The sequence below is a fragment of the Caenorhabditis briggsae genome (genome assembly GCF_000004555.2).
Source record: "Caenorhabditis briggsae complete genome, chrIV, whole genome shotgun sequence".
Lineage (NCBI taxonomy): Eukaryota > Metazoa > Nematoda > Chromadorea > Rhabditida > Rhabditidae > Caenorhabditis > Caenorhabditis briggsae.
In genome coordinates, this window is record NC_013487.2 from 15,932,583 (window position 1) to 15,951,329 (window position 18,747).

Genomic DNA, 18,747 nt, shown 5'->3' on the forward strand with positions numbered 1-18,747 from the left:
CATATCTGACATTGAAATCTCGTCAAAGTGTGTCTACGAGCTCCAAATTCGAATTTCTCAGGTTGCGTACTTTTGAAGCTACCGTAACCTGGGAAATTTTGATTTTTTAATGTTTTCGACACATTTAGGCACGATTACAACCACTTTAACTAGCTTAAAAGCGATGTTTTGGTCTAGAAACTCGAAAACTAAAGCTTTAGGCTTCATTCGGTGTTTACGGAGTTTTGGAGCTACAGTAACCCCCGTTATGGGGTCCAAAAATCAAAATGGGCGGAGCCTAGTCGTGTTGGGGCTCATTTTGAAGCTCAAAACGTGTCAAATGCGATCCAATTTGAATCTTTCGATTAAAATCAAAATTGACCGAGTTACAGTAGTTTCAATTTTATGCCCGCCCCTTTTTGGTATAAAAATGAAAGTGGGCGGAGCTTAGTCGTGTTTAGGCTCATTTTGAAGCTCTCAACGACACAAATGCGTTAGAAGTTGATTTTTTCAATTTGGATGAAAATTGACAAAGTTACGGTAGTTTCAATTTTTGTCAAAAAATTCTGAGAATCCTAAAAGTACCGTAACTTGATCAATTTTCATCCAATTTGAGAATTTTCATTATTTACACATTTGCCTCGTTAAGAGCTTCAAAATGAGTATAAGCACGACTAGGCTCCGCCCACGTTCATGTTTCCAGGCGCGACGCGGCCCTGCAACGCGTGCCGAAGGAAATTTCGAAGTGGACGTAGATTAGTCGTGTTTGGGCTCATTTTCAAGCAGTTTGTTGACCGAATCCAAGTTTGACAGAGTCTAAGCTTTAAAAAGAGCCCAAACATGACTAGGCTCCGCCCACTTTGATTTGTGAACCCCCAAAAAAGGGGCGGAGCCTAATCGTAGTCGTGTTTATACTCATTTTGAAGCTCTCAAAGCTCCAAATTCAATAAAATCAATAATACTATCGAATTTCCAGCTAATCCGTGTAAACGAGCCCGATCTGGTGCTCTTTGTCGGTGAGGCGCTGGTCGGAAACGAAGCAGTGGACCAGCTGGTGAAATTCAACGAAGCGCTGGCCAATCACGCGGCGCCCGGTCAGAAGCCCCGCCTTATCGATGGAATAGTACTGACGAAGTTCGATACGATCGATGATAAGGTCGGTGCGGCCGTTTCGATGACCTATATCACTGGACAGCCGATTGTATTCGTTGGATGCGGACAGACGTACGCGGATTTGAGGAATCTGAATGTGGGAGCAGTAGTTAATTCGCTTTTGAACTAGAATTTATTGATTTTATGGTATTTTTCTGGTCCCCCGCTAGGTCATTTGACACCTTCCATCCCCTTAAAACACCCATAACCTTTTCAAATTATCACCCAATTTCTGAAATTCCCGCACCATTCAGTTCGCTTTGCCTTTAGCTTCAAAATGAGCCCCAACACGACTAGGCTCCGCCCATTTTGATTTTTGGGCCCCCATAACGGGGTTACTGTAGCTCCAAAAGTACGCAAACACCGAATGAAGCCTAATCCCCTAGTTTTCAAGTTTCTAGACTGAAAAATTGCTTTTAAACACGTTTTGAAAGCTAAAATCGCGTCGAAATGACGCTTCACCAAGTTACGGTGGTTCCAAAAAGGGGCGGAGCCTATTTTTAGGAATATAGTCTTGTTTATACTCATTTTGAAGCTCTAAACGCGCGGAATTTTGTTGTGTCTCCCGTAGTACAGTATCCCCTCTCCCTTCATTCACTTGTTTTTCGGCTTCTTTGTGGTCCTGAAATTTATAATTATAACAATTATTATTATGGCATACTATTTTTTTTTCTCATTCTTTTTGTTCTGTAAATAAAATGAGTCTTTTTGATACTGTTCACACGATTTTCAGCGTTTAAAACCATGGAAAACGCTTTAAAAACACTAAAAACAGTCTTCGAACGCCAAAAAACGGTCAAAATCGACAATTTCCAGAAATATGTTCCAAGTGGCTCAGTGGGTTTTTCCCACTAAAATCTAAGGTCCACAACACCAAAGTTCGATTCCTCCTGGGTTCAAATTCTTTTTATTTTTGTGTAGAGCCAGAAAATGACATTTTTAGGCACGTTTGAGGTGTAGAAAGAAGATTTTTAGAATTTCAAAAAATGCCAAAAATGAAATTGTCGAAATTTTCAAAAAAAAAGTGCTGGAGCACTTGGAATTGTGTGGTAAAACTTGAAGATTTGAATCTGGCGCGTTGAGAGCTTCAAAATGAATATAAACATGACTATAATCCGGGAAAATGGGCTCCGTCCCTTTTTGGACCTACCGTAACTTGGAAAATTTAATCTTTCGGGGTTTCAGAGTCATTTTACCGCGATTTTAACATTAAAAATAAATTTTAAAATAAATTTTTGGTCTAGAAACTCAAAAACTAAGGAATTAGGTCTCATTCGGTGTTTGTTGAGAAGTCGACGCTTGCAGGATGGGCTAGACCGTCGGCTGCCGACCCCTTAACTTTGACCCGGTTTATCTCGGTTACTGTAAGAGATATCGAAAAGAGATTAACTGATAAAATGTTGCTGATATTATGATAAACAGTTTGTTAGTTGACAACTTTTTATACTGCGCAGCAGTACCAAAATCATAGAAAATCAGTCATAACTTGCTTAGTTCTAGCTCAAATTGTAGGAAATCTATAGTTTTGAAATGAGCATCAAAAAACAATTATTTTCATTTATTTTTTTTTCGGACAATCCGTAGTTTCTAAATTTTGTTTATCCAATGGAAATCATTCATAACTTGCTTAGTTTTTGCTCAAATCAAATGAAACCTATATTTTTGGAATCAACTTTGAAAAACGCAGCTTTCTGGAAGAATTTTAAAACTCTTAAGACTCACTAGTTCCATCCTCATACAGTTTAACCTTGACATCCGCCGCCGCAGCTCCATTAGGTCTCATTCGGTGTCTGCGTACTTTTGGAGCTACAGTAACCCCCGTTATGGGGGCCCAAAAATCAAAATGGGCGGAGCCTAGTCGTGTTTATACTCATTTTGAAGCTCATAACAAGGCGAATGCGTTAGAAGTTGAATTTTTCGAATTGGATGAAAATTTGCCAAATTACGGTATTTTCAATTTGTTGAACCATTTTTGGCATGAAAAATGAAACTACAGTAACTTTGCCAATTTTCATCCAAATTGAAAAATTCAACTTCTAGTAAGGGCAAGAAGGAGCAGGAAGGATTTCGGAGATACTAGCATTTTTAAGGTTTTTAAAAATTCCGGTTTCTCTGGGTTCCCTAGGAGCAAAGAGAACAGTGTGGAGTGTCCTTCCCATGAGCCATAGTGAATAAATCACATCATCTACAGTAACCCATTGTTTCTAATCCCATTTTCTCACCCTCTCTCTCTCTTTAGAACCAGAAAAAGGAAAAAGAAAGAAGAGTTACAGATACGCTTCTAGGAAGAAGAATAGAATATAATGGGGGCTTGACAAGAATAGATAGAGGTAATGTCTTTCCCATGAAGTAGCAATTTGGAGGGTTTTGATGTTGCCGGATAGTGGGAAGGAGGATTATCGACAATGGAATGTGAGTATGGATGGGTTAAGATAGTTTTAGAGAGTTCCAGAAAGGCTAACCTAGCTTAAAGGAAGCAAAATATTAGTTTTGTATATCATTTATAAGCTCAAAACCTGACAATCAAAATGCGCTAGAAAGCAAGTTTCTAGCATTATTTTTAGCCAAGATACAGCGCTTCCAAGATTCTGTAGAGACGCAGAGAAGCGAGAGTGCTCTCGTTCCTCTGCGTTTCTCAATTTCAAAAAAGGGGTATAACTCGCTTCAAACTTGCGCTAGAAACTTGATCTTTAGCGCATTTTGATTTTCAAATTTTGAGCTTTCAGATGATATGCAATTTTCAACGATTTCAAATTTTTAAACTATCTTAATTTACAAGGGAATTGTGTTTTCGGAGGGGCGTTGAGAATTTGCTAAAAATTTCGGTACTGATTTTGTTTTGTTTGGTTTTTTTTTGGGATTTTTAGGACCTAAACTTGTTTTTGAAATCAAAAAAATCAGATTCCTTCATCACCGAAAACCCCGAAAATCCATATTTTTAAAATTTGTCATAAAAATCTTAAAATCCGAAAAATTAAGAAACTCAGAATCAGAGCAAAAAAGTGATAAGGAAAGTGTGATTTGGTTTTATGGAGAGAAAGAAAAAAGGTCTATTCGAACGAATGTTAAAAATTTTGAAAATTTCATCGTCTTATATCTTCAACAGAAACTGAGAAAAATGACCTTCCTCGCAACCCCTCCCCGACCTTTTAGCTCAAATATCTCAAACCATCTGAAAGATTTCAAAAAATAGTCAACTGATAAACTGTTTATCAGAATATCACCAATATTTTATCAGTTAACATCTTTTTGATATTCCCTACAATAACCGAGATATATAAGCTCAAAGTTGGAAGGGGTGTCCTTCCCCGCTTTCTCTCCCCCAACTTTGAGCCTAAAGATCACGGTTACTGTAAGAAATATCAAAAAGTTGTCAACTGATAAATTGTTTATCATAATATCGGCAACATTTTATTAGTTGGCAACTTTTTGATATCGTTTACAGTAACCGAGATATAAAGGGTCTGCTTCGAAATGAGTATAAACACGACTAGGCTGCGCGCACTTTCATTTTCCAGACGCGTCGCGGTCGTGCGTCGCGTGTCTAGCTGAAATTTCAAAGTGGGCGGAGCCTAGTCATGTTTGGACTCATTTTGAAGCAATTAGCTATCCAAATTCAAATTTAATAGAGTCTGAGCGTCAAAACAAGCCCAAACACAACTAGGATCCACCCACTTTATGGCTAAAAGGGGCGGAGCCTAATTTTCACCAAATGTAGGCTTGTTTATACTCATTTAGAAGTTCTCGAAGCCCCAAAAAATTCCAAAAATCCGACCTATCACTACTGCAAAACCCCCCATTTTCTCTTTTAAAAAAGTGATACTGATGTATTCAGAAGGCGTGACGTCACACGTCTTCTGAAGAGGGTAATTCTGAAGAACATTCGCCGAACAAACAAAAAGACCTTTTTTTGACGTCACATGTGTTCTTTTTTTCCTTTTTTCAAATTTCGAAAATCACCTAAAATTTCAAAAAAAAAAAATGAAAATGGGCGGAGCTTATTTAAAAAACAGCCGGAAATTTGGCGAACTACTTTTTTGAACCCAGTTCAAATATGGATTTCGATTTGAATATAAAAGCACTTTTAGAAATTTGAAAAATACCAAAAAATGAAAATTCCAATTTTCCCAATTTTCCTAATTCTGAGCATTGGCTCCGCCCATGCTCAACGCTGGTTTGGTGGAAGTGGAGGAGGAGCGTGGAAGGTAATACTTGTATATTTGAATTTATCATTCAAAGAGCTTCAAAATGAGTATAAACACGCCTATATTTGGTGAAAATTAGGCTCCGCCTCCTTTTAGCCCCCCAATGTGGGTGGAGCCTAGTTGTGTTTGGGCTTGTTTTGAAGCTCAGACTCTATTAAATTTGAATTTGGATAGCTAATTGCTTCAAAATAAGCCCAAACACGACTAGACTCCGCCCACTTTGAAATTTCAGCTAGACACGCGACGCGTCTGGAAAATGAAAGTGCGCGGAGCAGTCGTGTTTATACTCATTTTGAAGCTAAAAACCAAAAGAAATACAATGCAATCAAAATTTTTCGAATTGGCTCGAAATTGACCAAGTTACAGTAGTTTCAATTTTGGTGCCAGAACTTTTCGAAAAATTAAAAGTACCGCAACTTTTTTCATTTTCATCGAATTTCGAAAATACATTTATTTCTGAAAATGTCCAGTTTAGAGCTTCAAAATGAGTATAAACACGACTAGGCTTCACTCATTTTGGTTTTGAACCAAGAAGGGGTTACTGTATGTAGCTCCAAAATTACGCAAACACCGAATGAGACCTAATGCCCCGGTTTTTGGAGTTTCTAGACTGAAAATTCGCTTTTAAACACGTGTTGGAAGCTAAAATCGCGTCAAAATGACGCTTCACCAAGCTACGGTAGTTCCAAAAAGGGGCGGAGCCTATTTCCCTCCGATTATGGTCATGTTTATATTCATTTTGAAGCTCTAAACGCGCCAAATTTGAATTTCCAGCCCCCATGTGGTCCTCCACCATTCCTCGACCGTCTTCCTCAAGATGCCAAAACGCGAATTTCGGAAATTTGGAAAAATTACAAAACTGGCTCAAATTGTGAGAATGAGCAATCGAAAACGCGCGAGATTTTCCATTCAATGCCACGTGGAGCATTCAGAAGACCTCCGTTTCTAGAAGGCGTCCCGAAGAATATTCTGGAGAAGTTTGAGGCGATTTTTAAGGATCGATCGATGTCTTGGGACCAGAAAAAATCAAAAATCGATTTTTTGGCTCAAAATGTGTTGACTGGAGATAACCTGAGGAAATTTCAAGAGTTCAAAGCGATGAAAGCAAAGGGAGACGCGGAATTCAGGCACAAGGTTGGGAGCGAAATTTGAATTTTCAGAATTTTTCGAAAATTTTGATTATTCGAAATTTTTTGAACAAGTCATAATAACTTTCTTCAAAATCAATATTTTCAGATATTCTGAAATGGAAAATGTAGCTCTTTTTAAGCTCTAAATTTTCCATTTTGTTTTTTAAGAAAATTAAATTTTCAAAAAAGTTATGAGCAATCTTAAGATTGGTGATCTAGAATCCCAAATTGTAGGCCAACAACAAACCGAAAATCGTCCTGAATCACTGATTTTTAATCAAATTTCATGATTTTTCGGCTAAATTTAACGGAAAACTACGATTTTCACATAAAAAAAAAAGTTAAAAACCAGCCAAAAATCGGAATTTCTAATTTTTTCAAAAATTTGAAAATTTTCGAAATTTTATTATTTTTTTTTATCAAGTCGTAACTTCCTTCAAACCAGGCCTGTGCGGCAACAAAATTTTTTCAACAATTCGGCAACTTTCGGAAATTTTCGGCAACAAAAGTTTTGCGTCTTTTTTTTTTAGTAATGTTATACCCCCTATTGGTGGGATATACGGGATTAAAGAATAGTAAATAATAATGGTAGCGGTTAATAATAACAAGGTTTATAAGATAGAAATTATTCAATTACAGAGAGAACTACATGACTCTACTCCTCTAACCTCTGATAAGAGAAGGCAAGCACCCTTTTTATAGGGTGTTTGCCGTCTCCCATCAGAGGCGGTAACAGTAAAATCGATACGTAACTCATCTGAAAATGCTTCTATCAGGCTCAGAACTACAGAAAATGTGTGTTCATAAGTTCCTTAAAAAAGTAATTACAAAAATTGGCAACTCAAGACCACATTTTTTATGCAAACTATTTCTCTTCAGCAATAGAGGGTATTCCAATGGTTGAAAATACTTGTTCCAATTGTGAGTTTTGAAAATAGTGCGCTCAACTTGTTAGGCAACTCACGACACACGTTCCCTAGAGATTTGAGACAGATGGATAATTTTTTGATGAGTTGTGACTCATGATATCTATTTTTCGCCACTCTTCTAGAATCACGGAACGAAAATTTTGGGTAATCCAAAAAAAACTGCTATCTTCTTCACTTTGACAAGTAGTATCCGTAACAGGCTTGTTCGGAAAAACAAATTCGGAAAATCGTGTTCTCGAATTTTTTCTCGACTTTTTTTCCCGGAAAATCGAGTTCTCGAATTTTCTCGTATTTCAATTAGTGATTAAAGTATGTTTTCATTCAAAAAAAATTAATTTTAAAAAAATTCACCTTAAATCGACCCCGTAAATCGACACCGATTGCGGGTCTCGCCGCGCTTGGGTTACTGTTGCACCCGTTTCAACTATACAAAGTAGAGATTTCCTCTTCACTTTGAACGCAGCATGATTATTTCGAGAAAAAATTTTCCGAAAAAAAATTCGGAAAATCGGAAAAATCGAGAACTCGATTTTCCGATTCCGACCAAGCCTGATCCGTAATACTAACTTTGGCATCAATTTTACATTGTCCAATACCCAAAAGTATACAAAAAAAGGGTTTATCAATTTTTTAAGATACGCTAGTTAACAGGTTACATAGGACCTGTAGAACATCTGAAAATTCAGTTTAAAGCTACATCGAGCAGTTATCGAGCTTGCTGACATTTTAGGGTGTTCCAGATAAAAGAAGCACGGCGTTTCAGCCTAAGCCTATGATTGAAAAAAAGCTTCTTCAATCTAAAAATATCATCCAATTTTTGAAAAATGAAAAATAAGATTTCTTCAATTATAGGCTTAGGCTGAACCATCATGTTTCCTTCATGTTGGACACCCAAAAAACGACAGGAAGTTTGAAAACTCTGCTCGTTGCAGCCTCTAACCTAACTCTCATATGTCCCATGATCCTCAGAACATCTGGGAAAGGTCCTATGTAACCTATTAATCATGTACACTATCAACTACCTTAAGGACTCAATATACCACATTTCGGGTGTCATTTTGGATACTGAGCAAAAAAAAATGTAATGTCAAGGTTAGATCTCTGGATAGTACTTGAATGAAGGTCCTTGCAATTTTTGGATCACCCAAAATTTTCGTTCCGTGATTCTAGAAGAGTGCCTATTTTCCTCCTATGCTCTCACAAATTTGAAGCCCATTTTTAGATGCGATGCAAGTATTTTTGATGATTATTGGGACACATTTCCTCTAAAATTCAGGGATGATGGATTCAAAATTTGCTTTTTCGAACTTCGAAATCATTTTTTTGACTAAAAAAATTGTGAAAATCTCTAAATTCAAAAAAATTTCAGTTGCCGAAATTGCCGAAATTTTTTTGCCGAAATCGGCAACGGCAAATCGGCAACAAAAATTCGGCAATTTCGGCAATTTGTTGCCGCACAGACCTGCTTCAAACCCAAGATTTTTAACAAATTCAAAAAGGAAAATGTAGCTCTTTTGAAGCGCTAAATTATCCATTTTGAATTTTGGAAGTTTCTTGAATTTCAAAAAAGTTATGAGCAATTTCAGGAGGCCCGCCTCTCGCCCGCCGCTCAACAGGCCAATCAAAAGATGAGAAATTTGATGGGTCGGGAGAGATTTCAATTTATGCAAGGATTAAATGAAAATGTGAAACAAGAATTGATGGAAATGTGGAGAAGTCGTTTTGGAGGAGCAGGACAACGAATGATGAGAAATCGGAGAATCTAAAAATTTTCGAAAAATCTGAAATTTACGAACATTTTTTTCAAAAATGAACTTTTTACTTTAAATCATGATTTTCACTATTTCAAATCATGAAAAACGCTCAGAAATCGCTAAAAACTATCTTAATACGCCAAAAAGCCTTCAAAAATCACAATTTCCAGAAATGTGTTCTAAATGGCTCAGTGGGTTTTTCCCACTAAAATCTAAGGTCCACAGCTCCAAAGTTCGATTCCTCCTGGGTTCAAATTTTTTTTATTTTTGTGTAGAGCCAGAAAATACCATTTTTAGGCACATTTGAGGTGTAGAAAGAAGGTTTTTGGAATATTGAAAAAAAAACATTTTGAAATTTTTTAGAGCGTTTTCGATGTCAAAACACAATCCTTGACATTTCTAACTATAAAAAATGCTTTAAAAACACTAAACACAGGCTTCGATGCCAAAAAACGGTCAAAATCGACAATTTCCAGAAATGTGTTCCAAGTGGCTCAGTGGGTTTTTCCCACTAAAATCTAAGGTGCACAACACCAAAGTTCGATTCCTCCTGGGTTCAAATTCTTTTTATTTTTGTGTAGAGCCAGAAAATGTTGTTTTAAGGCACGTTTGAGGTGTAAAAGTACAAATTTTATTATTTTTTACAAAAATAGGTTCAAAAAGGCAAAAATACAAAAAATCAATGAAAAATCGGGAATTTTACATGAAAAATGCTGGAAAAGTATGGCGAAACATTACAATTAAGACATAAAAATAGCTACTGAAATTTTCAAAAATTCAAATTTTTCGATTTTTCAAATTTTCAAAAAAATCGATAAATCCATCTCTACTCCTCCTTATCCCTCAATGCGGCCTCGGCTTTCTCCCTTTTCAGCTCTTTCTCCTTTTGATATCCCTTTCGAAGGTCCTCCAATTTCTTTCCCATATCTCCAGATGCTCCAATCATTGATAACTTACGACCTTCCACTGATAGCGTTCTGAAAAATGAAATTGTGGTTTTTGGTGGCCTAGAAACCGTAATCTAGGTCATGAGACTTAAAAATCCAAATTTGACGTTTAAAGAGCTTCAAAATGAGTATAAACACGCCTATATTTGGTGGAAATTAGGCTCCGCCCATTTCCCCAAAGTGGGCGGAGCCTATTCGGGTTTGGGCTCATTTCAAAGCTAAGAGATTTGTCAAAGTTGAATTCTGTTAGCGATTTGCTCTAAAATGAGCCCAAACACGAGTAGGCTCCGCCCATTTTGAAATTTCCATGTTGCACGCGACGCACGACCGCGACGCGTCCGAAAAACAAAAGTAGACGGAGCCTAGTCGTGTTTGTGCTCATTTCAAAGCTCTCGACAAAACAAATGTGAAACTATCCGATTTTTCCGATTTGGGTGAAAATTGACACCAAGTTAAGGTAGTTTCAACTTTTAGCTCCGCCCCTTTTCGGGTCCCAAAATCCAAATGGGCGGAGCCTAGTCGTGATTATACTCATTTTGAAGCTCACAACGCTGGAAACGCAGTTCATATAGGATTTTTCGATTTGGGTGAAAACTGACACCAAGTTACGGTAGTTTCCATTTTCACACCACAAATTGAAAGTACCGTAACCCTTTCAATTTTGATCGAATTTCTTGTAGCATTCGATTTTTTTATTTTGTGTCATTCGATTTGCCTTGTCGTGAGCTTCAAAATGAATATAATCATGACTAGGCTCCGTCCATTTTGATTTTCAGACCTGGAAATTGGGTTACTGTAGCTCCAAAAGTACGCAAACACCGAATGAGACCTAATAAGCTCTAGTTTTTGAGTTTCTAGACCAAAAATTTGTTTTTAAGCTTATTTTTGATGTTGAAATTGCGTCAAAATGACTCTGAAATCCCCTTTGTCAGGTTACGGTAGTTCCAAAATCGCGTTTTTAACCCGAAAATTTGTATTTGCTCGTCAGATATAGTACATTCTCCGTAAATACACACAATTGGCGTTACGGTAGTATTTTCTGCATTTTGTCGTCAGATATAGTGCATTGCACAAGTTTGGCACTACAGTAGTCCAAACGAGCGAAAAACGATTTTCAGGGCGATTTCAGGGTCAAAAGGCCCATTTACGGGTCGATTTATCTCGGATTTTCGCGTTTCTAGTGTCCAAAATCGCGGGAAATTCCAATTTTTGGGTGCTAACCCGATGCAAGTCCGCGGAAATCGACGTAACACCCGGCAGACGGAAATCGAAAGCGGGCACGGCGTAGTCGGCGTACTCCATGAACGGGAGTACGAAACCGCCAGTGTGCAGTCCACGTGCAGTGGGATATGGTATCTTTGAGCGAGTTTGGCCAGTTTTTCGATGGGGTCCACAGTTCCAGTGATGTGATTCGGCGCGGAGGCGATTATCTGGAAATTTTGGCGATTTTGGGTTGAATTTGGCTCTTAAAATCGATTTTTGGGTCAATTTTTAAGCTGAAAATCGATTTTTCAGACGTTTTTAGTGTCAAAATCGTCTATTTCAGCTGAAAATGGGTCTAGAAAAAATTTCGAAAAAAATTTTTTTTTCTGAAAATTTCCAGATTGCTCAGCTTAAAAATATCGATTTTTCGGTGCCCACTTACCATACACGTGCGCGGTCCGATGGCTCGTTTCATCGCTCCGACGTTCGCAGTGTCGTCGGTTTCGGAGACTTGGATTCTGGAAAGAATAGCATTTTACAGTTTTCAGAGATTACTGTAGTTCCGTTTGTGTGCAAAACACACACACACACACTGAATGCGTCAAATTTGACGACGAAATGCAAAATAAAACACTTGAAATTCAGTTTGTCTGCATTTTGTCGTCAATTATGACGTTTTATCGGTGTTTGCACAGAATCGAAGCTACAGTAACCCTGGAAACGCGTTTCTGGACCGATTTAGGCGCTAAAAACGGCTATTCTGGCTGGTTTTTTGCCGAAATTATGAATTTTTGGCTCGAAATTGCTCATTTCCAGCCAAATTCCCGCACCTTTTAATAGTCATATCGAAGAATGCGGCAGCCTTATCCAGCGCCGGATGAGCCGTCGACGGAGCCAATATCTCGGCTCTCCACTCTCCTCTTGCTCTCGATCGGTTACGGTAGGCCAGGCAGGCGAGCATCAGAGCCTCCGTTCCACCGCCAGCCACCACTCCACAAGCGTCGTTTCCACCGTGGAACATGGCACACGTCATCTTCAGAATCTCCGCTTCCATTTTACGAACTCCCGGGAAGGCGTCCGAACGATGGGGGTCCGAGTGGGAGAATAGGTCGAAGAGCTGCAAGAAAAACTACCGTAACCCCGTTGATGTTTATCCAAATCTTTCAAATTCAAGCTTGGCACGATGACAGCTTCAAAATGAGCCCCAACACGACTAGGCTCCGCGCACTTTCATTTTTCAGTGGCGCGTCGCGGTTGTGCGTCGCGTGTCAGTTGGAAAATTCAAAATGGGCGGAGCCTAGTCGTGTTTGAGCTCATTTTGAAGCTCAGAATCTGACAATGTCAAAAATCTCAATTTTCAGAAATTTGGATGAAAACTGATCAGGCTACTGTAGTTTCATATTTTTTGCTTAGAATCTTTGAAAATTGAAATTCCCACAACTTTTGTCTTTTTCATTCAAACGTCACAAAACTTCGATTTCCGATATTCGCTTGCTGTTAGCTTCAAAATGAGCCCAAACACGACTAGGCTCCGCCCATTTTGAAATTTCCATGTTGCACGCGACGCACGACCGCGACGCGTCCGAAAAACAAAAGTAGGCGGAGCCTAGTCGTGTTTGGGCTCATTTCAAAGCTCTCGACAAAACAAATGTGAAACTATCCGATTTTTCCGATTTGGGTGAAAATTGACCAAGTTAAGGTAGTTTCAACTTTTAGCTCCGCCCCTTTTCGGGTCCCAAAATCCAAATGGGCGGAGCCTAGTCGTGATTATACTCATTTTGAAGCTCACAACGCTGGAAACGCAGTTCATATAGGATTTTTCGATTTGGGTGAAAACTGACACCAAGTTACGGTAGTTTCCATTTTCACACCACAAATTGAAAGTACCGTAACCCTTTCAATTTTGATCGAATTTCTTGTAGCATTCGATTTTTTTATTTTGTGTCATTCGATTTGCCTTGTCGTGAGCTTCAAAATGAATATAATCATGACTAGGCTCCGTCCATTTTGATTTTCAGACCTGGAAATTGGGTTACTGTAGCTCCAAAAGTACGCAAACACCGAATGAGACCTAATCACTTAAATATTGGGGTTCTAAACCGAAAAAATTGCTGCGAAGCTCATTTCTAATGTTTAAACCGCGTCAAAATGTGCCTGAAACCCGAGAAAACCAAAATTCCCATTTTCAGCCGCGTCGCGGTCGTGCGTCGCGTGTCAACGGTGAATTTTTCGAAATGGACGGAGCCTAGTCGTGTTTGGGCTCATATTTTGTTAATTTTTCGGATTACTGTAGCCCCGAATCTGTGCAAACACCGGGAAAACTCCTAAACGCATCAAATTTGACGACAAAATGCACAGAAATGCGATTTTTCGCTGAAAATTCGAATTTTCTGCAGTTTGTGGTAAAATTTGATGCATTCGGTGTGTTTTGCACGGAAACGAAGCTACAGTAATCGCTGAACATTGCAAAATTGCGTTGTTTTCGGGACATTTTAAGCTGAGCAATCGCTATTTTAGCTAACTTTGGGCCATTTTGGGCCATTTTTGATGAATTTTGGGTCATTTTTCCTCGATTTTCAGCCAACTTCAGCCGGTTTTCACCTACTTTCGCCGACAACTTCATATCCTCGTCGCGTGTCTGTGGATCGTAGTGCTGTACGTGCCTTCGCTCGCCCATCATCGCATATCTCCTCCCGTCGGCTAGAATCTCCTCAGAATCCATACATCGTTCAGGCAGAAATTTGTAGAATTCTCGCATCTGAAATTTGAAAAAAAAAAGTTTGAAAAATTTAAAAATAAAAAAAAAAATTTCAAAAATTTTCAAAAAAAAAATTTTTTTTTGAAAATTCGATTTTCTGTGTTTTCAAGTGTCCAGATGTCTCTTATCACTTACACTATCATATTGATGCACTTCCTCCTCGATTTCCACTTGAGCCTTTGCCAAATCCGCTTCCAGCTTCCGACGGACCCATGGGAGAGAGCGGAGCAGGGAGAATATCGACTTTCTGGAAATTTTAGACAAATTTTGATGCTTAAAATGGCTTTTTCAGCCTAGAATTGGCCTAGGAAATGATTTTTGGGAATTTCAGACAAAAATTTTTGTTTCGAAAAAAAATTTTTTGCTGAAAAATCGACATTTTCAGAAAATTTCTCCTCAGCTTAGAATCACTTCTAGGCAAATTCTAATGTCAAAATCGTAATTTTCAGCCTAGAATTGGCCTAGAAATTCGAAAAAAATATTTTTTTTTCGAAAATTTCAGATTTTTCCAGATTGCTCAGCTTAAAATAATCACCTTATCTGGACCAATGGCGGTTCATTGGAGCGGATTCGTCGCTTGAGCCAAGCGACGAAGAAGCACAGGGAGATGGCGTAGGAGACGATCTGCAAGAATATTGATTTTTTGAAAAATTTTGAAAATTTCGGAAATTTTTAATTTTTCGGATTTTTTTGCAAATTTTCAAAATTTCGATTTTTGGTTAAAAATGAGCAATATTCGCTAGAAAATCTCAATTTTGCAGTTTTCCTAGGCTACTGTAGCTTCGTTTCTGTGCAAAACACACAGAATGCATCAGATTTGACGACGAAATGCGGAAAACTCAAAATTTGTCGTCAAATCTGATGCGAAATTCGGAAAAATCGAAAAGTTCTGCATGTTGTCGTCAAATCTGGTGCTTTCGCGCTACAGTAACCTGAGAACGGCCTTTTAACGAAACGTTGAAGTATTTTTGCGTTTTTTTCAGTGTTTGCACAAATCCGAAGCTACAGTAATCTAGAAAAACTCGAAAATATTGATTTTCGACGTTTTTAGGTGTCAAAACTCAGCAAATTCGCTCCAAATCAAATGTCTAGGCGGGAAATTCGAATTTTCGCGTCTTTTTGGCTCAAAATTGCTCATTTTCAGCGCCCACCTGCCACGCTTCGAGTCCCGAGCACTTTGCATTGAACAAAATGCGCAAATCGTCGAAATATTCCAGCGCAATGCGGAAGCTCAGATCTCGATCCGAGCTATCGTAGGATATGCCCATTTCTGAAAGAAATTTGGCTGAAAATCCAATTTTTAAGCAAAAAATCGATAAAAATGGCAAAAAACCATAGAAAATTGACAAAAATGAGTGAAAAATGAGGAAAAAAGTGCAATTATTCATAAAAAATATCATAAAAATCGAAAAATTGAGATTCTTGGGGTCAAAAACGGCGGGAAATTCAAAAATCTAGGTCTTTTTGCGCAATTTAGCCGCGATTTGAAGATATTGCCACATGGTGTCGAGTGTTGAGTATCGCTCCGGTTTCTCGGTGATTTTGAAGATTTCCGGTTGAGTTTCGTGCTGCAAATATCGATTTTTTGAGTCTGAAACTGCGAAAATATCGATTTTCCCGCCGTTTTTCACCCCAGAAAATCGATTTTCGAGCGTTCGGATTACTGTAGTTTCGATTTTTTCAACCAAAATTACAAATTCTGCTGCCGCCAAATCTGATGCATCGCCCTGGTGTTTGCACAAAATCGAAACTACAGTAATCCGAGCGCTCCAAAATCGATTTTTGGGCTGAAAATCGCGGAAAATTCAAGCTTACATATTTATTGAAGACTTGTTTGATGAATTCGGCCATCATCTCACGACACTGCACAATGATGACCGTCGGATCGTATTCAACCTGCAAAAATTCAAATTTAGGCTTAAAAATGAGCAATTTTGACTTCTGTAGGCTTGATTCTGTGCAAAAACACCGAATTTGACAACAAAATGCGGAAAAACCGAATGTTTTCAGCGAAATTTCGAATTTTTCGCATTTTGGCGTCAAATTCGATGTATTTCGGTGGTTGGCACAGAAATGAAGCTACAGTAGTCCTTTTCGTAGCGGAACAACACCGAATTTCACCACAAAATGCAGAAATTTTCGATTTTTCCGAATTTTGCACCAGATTTGACGACAAAATGCAGAAATTTTCGATTTTTCCGAATTTTGCATCAGATTTGACGACAAAATGCAGGAATTTCCGATTTTTCCGAATTTTGCACCAGATTTGACGACAAAATGCAGAAATTTTCGATTTTTCCGAATTTTGCACCAGATTTGACGACAAAATGCAGAAATTTTCGATTTTTCCGAATTTTGCACCAGATTTGACGACAAAATGCAGAAATTTTCGATTTTTCCGAATTTTGCACCAGATTTGACGACAAAATGCAGAAATTTTTGATTTTTCCGAATTTTGCATCAGATTTGACGACAAAATGCAGAAATTTTCGATTTTTCCGAATTTTGCACCAGATTTGACGACAAAATGCAGAAATTTTCGATTTTTCCGAATTTTGCATCAGATTTGACCACAAAATGCAGGAATTTCCGATTTTTCCGAATTTTGCATCAGATTTGACCACAAAATGCAGGAATTTCCGATTTTTCCGAATTTTGCATCAGATTTGACGACAAAATGCAGAAATTTTTGATTTTTCCGAATTTCGCATCAGATTTGACGACAAAATGCAGAAATTTTCGATTTTTCCGAATTTTGCACCAGATTTGACGACAAAATGCAGAAATTTTCGATTTTTCCGAATTTTGCACCAGATTTGACGACAAAATGCAGAAATTTTCGATTTTTCCGAATTTTGCATCAGATTTGACGACAAAATGCAGAAATTTTCGATTTTTCCGAATTTTGCATCAGATTTGACGACAAAATGCAGAAATTTTCGATTTTTCCGAATTTTGCATCAGATTTGACGACAAAATGCAGAAATTTTCGATTTTTCCGAATTTTGCATCAGATTTGACGACAAAATGCAGAAATTTTCGATTTTTCCGAATTTTGCATCAGATTTGACGACAAAATGCAGAAATTTTCGATTTTCGGTGTTTTGCACAGAAATGAAGCTACAGTAATTTTGGGAAAAGAGTTTTTGAAGCGATTTTTCCGATTTTTTCAGATTTTTTCAGCAAATTCGCTCTATTGAGAATTTCAAAATCATTGAAAATCACCTCCACCACGACTCCCTTGACCGTAGTCCCCTGTGTGGCCGTCCCAACACGGACTGTCCAGTCCGAATGTATATTATACTCGTTTCCGTTGATCTCGATCTTCCCGGCGTTGTCGATGACGAGTCCGCCGGCCAATTTGCCCAGAATTAGGTCGAATCCACGGTCACACACTGCTTTTGGGCTCACGCGGAAGTCCGTCTTTGGACCTGCAAGAATTGATGGATTTCGGGACATTTTTGGGCTGTACTAGGCCGATTTTACGCCATTTTAGACAGATTTTGAGTCATTTTAGACCATTTTAGACAGATTTCGACAAAATGCGAATTTCCTGTGAAAAAACGCGCATTTTTCAGCAACAATTCAAGTTTCGTCGTCAAATCTAGTGCTTTCTCTCGGTGTTTGCACAGAATCCCAACTACAGTAATCCAGAGGCTGGAAAATCGATTTTGGGGTCATTTTCTGCTGATTTTGACTGTTTAAACTAAGTTTTCGGACATTTTAGACCAATTTTGGCGTATTCTGCGCTATTTTGGATAATTTTAAAGCCATTTTCCACGAATGTCGGACCATTGTAAGCTATTTTGCGCAAATTTTGAGCGATTTTCAGCCATTTTGGACCATTTTCGGACTTTTTTGAGCCATTTTTCATGCAATTTGGGCCAATTTTGACGATATTTGACTAATTTTAAATGAATTTTGAGCTATTTTTCACGAAATTCGGGTCACTTTGGTTAATTTTCGGCCAATTTAGACAATTCTAGATGAATTTAAAGTCAATTTTAATGAATTTAGGTCCATTTTAGATCATTTTTCATCGATTCAGAGCCATTTTTCATGGATTTTGGGACATTTTGGGCCATTTTCGGACTATTTTAAGCCATTTTTCATGAATTTTGGGTAATTTTCGGCCATTTTTTATGGATTTTGAGCCATTTTAGACCATTTTAGACAGATTTTGAGCCATTTTGATGGGTTTTCAGTCATTACCGACCTGTTTCGGATCATTTTTAGCCATTTTTAGTGAATTTTTGAGTCATTTTCAACTAATTTAGGCTATTTTCGACGATTTTTCCAATTTTTAGCCTATTTTCTCCCCCAAAACGCACTACTACACTCACAAATGGAGAACGTCGACTGTGGACATTTTGAGTGATGCATGACGATATTCGTGGCGTAGTCTGTCGACGGTGTCGCCGGGTTATACGGTATGACGTCGACTTGGAATTGTCCCATAAGCTCCGCCCCAATTCCTTCCAGAATTCTTTCGACGGATTTCGCCGTTTGTTCCGCTTCGAACACCCATGAAACGCCCATTTTTTTTTGGCTGAAAATTGGAAAAATCGGCTAAAAAAGCTGAAAAAATGAGCAAAAATGAGCTAAGAATCGATTTTAGAGCGCTCGGATTACTGTAGTTCGATTTTTCAATTTTTTGACTGGAAAAATCGAGAAATTCGTCAAATATGAC

The 18,747-nt window shown here is 38.2% G+C and overlaps 4 protein-coding genes across 4 annotated transcripts in view; 2 read left to right on the plus strand and 2 right to left on the minus strand.

Annotated features, from left to right (window-relative positions):
• CBG13942 overlaps positions 1–1,261 on the plus strand; it is a gene marked incomplete at both ends in the record, with an annotated part of 6,840 nt that extends 5,579 nt beyond the window's left edge. The window contains one exon of the mRNA XM_002634787.2: positions 956–1,261. Within this exon, the coding sequence (XP_002634833.2) occupies positions 956–1,261 (306 nt within the window). The remainder of the gene's footprint in view (positions 1–955) is intronic.
• Positions 1,262–5,292: 4,031 nt separating this feature from the next.
• Positions 5,293–9,161, plus strand: CBG13940 (the record flags this gene model as incomplete). The annotated part of the gene is made up of 3 exons (XM_002634785.2): positions 5,293–5,336; positions 6,269–6,470; positions 8,982–9,161. The coding sequence occupies 3 exons, from the start codon at positions 5,293–5,295 to the stop codon at positions 9,159–9,161; spliced, it is 426 nt and encodes a 141-aa protein (XP_002634831.2).
• An 824-nt stretch (positions 9,162–9,985) lies between these two features.
• Positions 9,986–15,325, minus strand: CBG13938 (the record flags this gene model as incomplete). The annotated part of the gene is made up of 8 exons (XM_002634784.2): positions 9,986–10,085; positions 11,318–11,526; positions 11,742–11,817; positions 12,130–12,416; positions 13,959–14,057; positions 14,193–14,304; positions 14,593–14,681; positions 15,209–15,325. The coding sequence occupies 8 exons, from the start codon at positions 15,323–15,325 to the stop codon at positions 9,986–9,988; spliced, it is 1,089 nt and encodes a 362-aa protein (XP_002634830.2).
• Positions 15,326–15,511: 186 nt separating this feature from the next.
• Positions 15,512–18,596, minus strand: Cbr-mdt-20 (the record flags this gene model as incomplete). Its single annotated transcript, XM_002634783.1, has 4 exons — positions 15,512–15,625; positions 15,873–15,953; positions 17,283–17,488; positions 18,401–18,596. The coding sequence occupies 4 exons, from the start codon at positions 18,594–18,596 to the stop codon at positions 15,512–15,514; spliced, it is 597 nt and encodes a 198-aa protein (XP_002634829.1).
• Between the last annotated feature and the right edge of the window lie 151 nt (positions 18,597–18,747).